The sequence below is a fragment of the Oreochromis aureus genome, linkage group 5 (assembly GCF_013358895.1).
Source record: "Oreochromis aureus strain Israel breed Guangdong linkage group 5, ZZ_aureus, whole genome shotgun sequence".
NCBI classification, from domain to species: Eukaryota; Metazoa; Chordata; class Actinopteri; order Cichliformes; family Cichlidae; genus Oreochromis; species Oreochromis aureus.
In genome coordinates, this window is record NC_052946.1 from 38,223,587 (window position 1) to 38,226,335 (window position 2,749).

General features: G+C 43.4%; 1 protein-coding gene across 1 annotated transcript; it reads left to right on the forward strand.

Annotated features, from left to right (window-relative positions):
* Window positions 1-234: 234 nt before the first annotated feature.
* On the forward strand, window positions 235-2,543 carry LOC120440289. Its single transcript, XM_039612591.1, has 2 exons — window positions 235-1,753; window positions 2,511-2,543. The coding sequence occupies exon 1, from the start codon at window positions 317-319 to the stop codon at window positions 1,373-1,375; it is 1,059 nt and encodes a 352-aa protein (XP_039468525.1). The 5' UTR covers window positions 235-316; the 3' UTR covers window positions 1,376-1,753; window positions 2,511-2,543.
* Window positions 2,544-2,749: the final 206 nt, after the last annotated feature.

Sequence of the window (2,749 nt, forward strand, 5' to 3'; positions counted from 1 at the left end):
GGACTCTGCAACAGTTGAGCAATGTGGGCCACTCTCGAACAACCCCGTACCACCCTCAGGGCAACCCAGCTGAACGCTTTAATCGTACCATCTTGCAGATGCTGAGGACCCTGGGTGAAGAGAAAAAGAAAGATGGAGAGTATCTCCCACAGATGGTTCATGCGTACAATTACACGCGCCATGAAGCAACGGGTTACTCACCATTCTTTCTGCTTTTGGTCGACATCCACGAATGCCAGTAGACCTCCTGTTCAAGTTGGTTACTGATGGAGAACCACAAACTGCAAGAGGTTATGCTGAGAAATGGAAAGAACGAATGACTGAAGCTTACAGGATTGCATCTGAAAACAGCCAAAAGTCAAGTGATCGTGGGAAGAAACACTATGACCGGCACTTGAAAGGAGTGATACTCCAACCTGGTGACAGAGTACTAGTGCGGAACCTGACTGAGAGGGGTGGTCCTGGCAAGTTAAGGTCCTACTGGGAGAACACCATTTATGTGGTGAAGGAACAGATCAATGACAGCCCAGTCTACAGAGTGGCCTCAGAGGCAAATGGGAAAAGAGTGCGTGTTCTGCATCGCAATCTACTGCATCTTGTCAATGAGCTTCCTGCGGACTTGCCTGCTGTAAATAAGGGGGACGGGCCATCCGCCGTCAAGAAAAAGAAACCAAAACCAGTTCAAAGAGAGACAGCATTTCAACCCCACTCTGACACAAGCTCCGATGATGAGAGTTCAATGTATTATGAGTTGAGGTATGATTTGAGGAGTAGAACCAAAGAGGATGCTCTACATACATATAACCATACTGTAGGACCCTCAAGGGGAACAGCTGAGTTCAGCAGAGTGGTTAACTGTGGAGCACCTCAGCCGATAGAAGCAACAGTATTGGGGGAACGAACAGCAACAGGTGAATTGAGGGAAACAGGAATGGAACAAGATGGTGGACACCAAAACACTGAACTTGACAATGACAAGGGAGAGGAGGAGCATGAGATGGTACGGGAATCAGGAGTCGCTGAAGTGCCTTTCACAGTCGACGGAGGAGAAGTTGGACTGCCGCTTTCAGAAAGGGCACGGTATACACCCAATGTGACCCCGCCGACAAATGAATCAGTTCCAAGAAGGTCTACTAGAGAACGACGACCTGCTACACATTTCACATATGACACCCTTGGCCAGCCCTCTCTCCGGGTACACCCATCAGTCAGTTGTGCTGAAGTGCACGAGTCACCAAACACAACACACTACACCATGCCATCATATCCCCTGTTACCTTACTTTCCCCTAGTGCCATATCACATTCCGACATCTCACTGGGCACACCCAGGCACCTTCCCTGTATATTATAACCGCCCAATCTATACATGTTAGTAAACAAGGAATGTGGGTATGTGGGAAGGGAATGTGATTTGAATTGTTTGAATAATGAGTATAATGAATACTAAAGGGTAAAAGGTTAAATGTCAGGAGCCATTTTGTTTTTGTTGGGGAGTGTGTGACGCCCACAAGTGTATGGTCACAATTATATTTTTTTTGTGAATTGTTTTGATGTAAAAGACCTGATTTTATGGTGGTATTGCACTTTTCATTTAGAGTTATGAACAATGTAATTGCGTGGCATTGCCACAAGGGGGAGATAGCGCTGACTGTGATAGGTCGTTGCAACGCTTCTGTGCCTCAGACGAGGAAGAGCCTGCAGACCGAACGCAACTCATGTCTCCTGTCTCTGCTTTTCTGTTAAAAATACAGGTTAGTACTTTAAGTTTGCTCACGGCAATGTACATATAAAGGCAAGAAACCTTTTTCTGTCTTTGGTTAAAGACCGCAAATGTTGTGAGAGAGTGTGTTTTCACCAACTGAGAGTATGCTAACTATATCGCCATTTGTAATGGAAGCCGCCATTTCACTCGTAGTCTAAATAGGCAGCTGGTCTTATTATCTGTTTTATTTTGTGGCAAATGCAGCTCTTGGACAGCTCTTCTTTTATCCTGACATTATTTGAAGTTATAGTTGATTAGAACCTGCCCAGTTCTTATGTGTCAAATGTAAATAGTCTGATGTATACTGTTTGTGGATGACTGTGAACTGTTTGTGAGCAATGCTAGAATATTTTTGTTTATTGGTTACTAATGTAATATATTGTTTGAATCTGTTAAAGTATAAAGAATATATAATGGTATATAAGCGGGTTAATTGCAGTGTTAAGGGTACTGCACAGAAATGTTTTGATGCTGAATAGCAGTAGATTTGATTACAGATTTATTGTAAATAAGGACACTCATACAATGATTAGTTTGTAAGTTTATTCTTGCAAGAGTGCAAGGTAACAAAAAGGGTTTGACCTATGGACTTAATTGAATGTGTTTTTGTTGTTAAAAGAGAAATGTGTGTGTTTGAATGAAAAGAAAAGTAACTGTTTAATTCTGTTAATAAATCAGACGAGGAAGAGCCTGCAGACCGAACGCAACTCATGTCTCCTGTCTCTGCTTTTCTGTTAAAAATACAGTTTCAAAACAGGCCCATCGAAGGCCTGTAACACATAGAAACAGACAAGTTCCAGTTCAGAACCTCCCTGCAGGACCGTCCAACAACCAGAAGGGGCATTTTGTCTGTGGTCAGCTCACTGTATGATCCTTTGGGAATCTTGTCTCCCTTCAGCATGCCAGCTAAACTGTTGCTATAAGAGCTTTGCCAACAAAATTTGAAGTGGGATGAAGTTATTCCCCACTCTCTTTCCCAGCGGTG

Excerpts from the sequence above, each read along its gene's own strand:
- LOC120440289 (XM_039612591.1), top strand. The coding sequence starts at position 317 with ATGACTGAAGCTTACAGGATTGCATCTGAAAACAGCCAAAAGTCAAGT.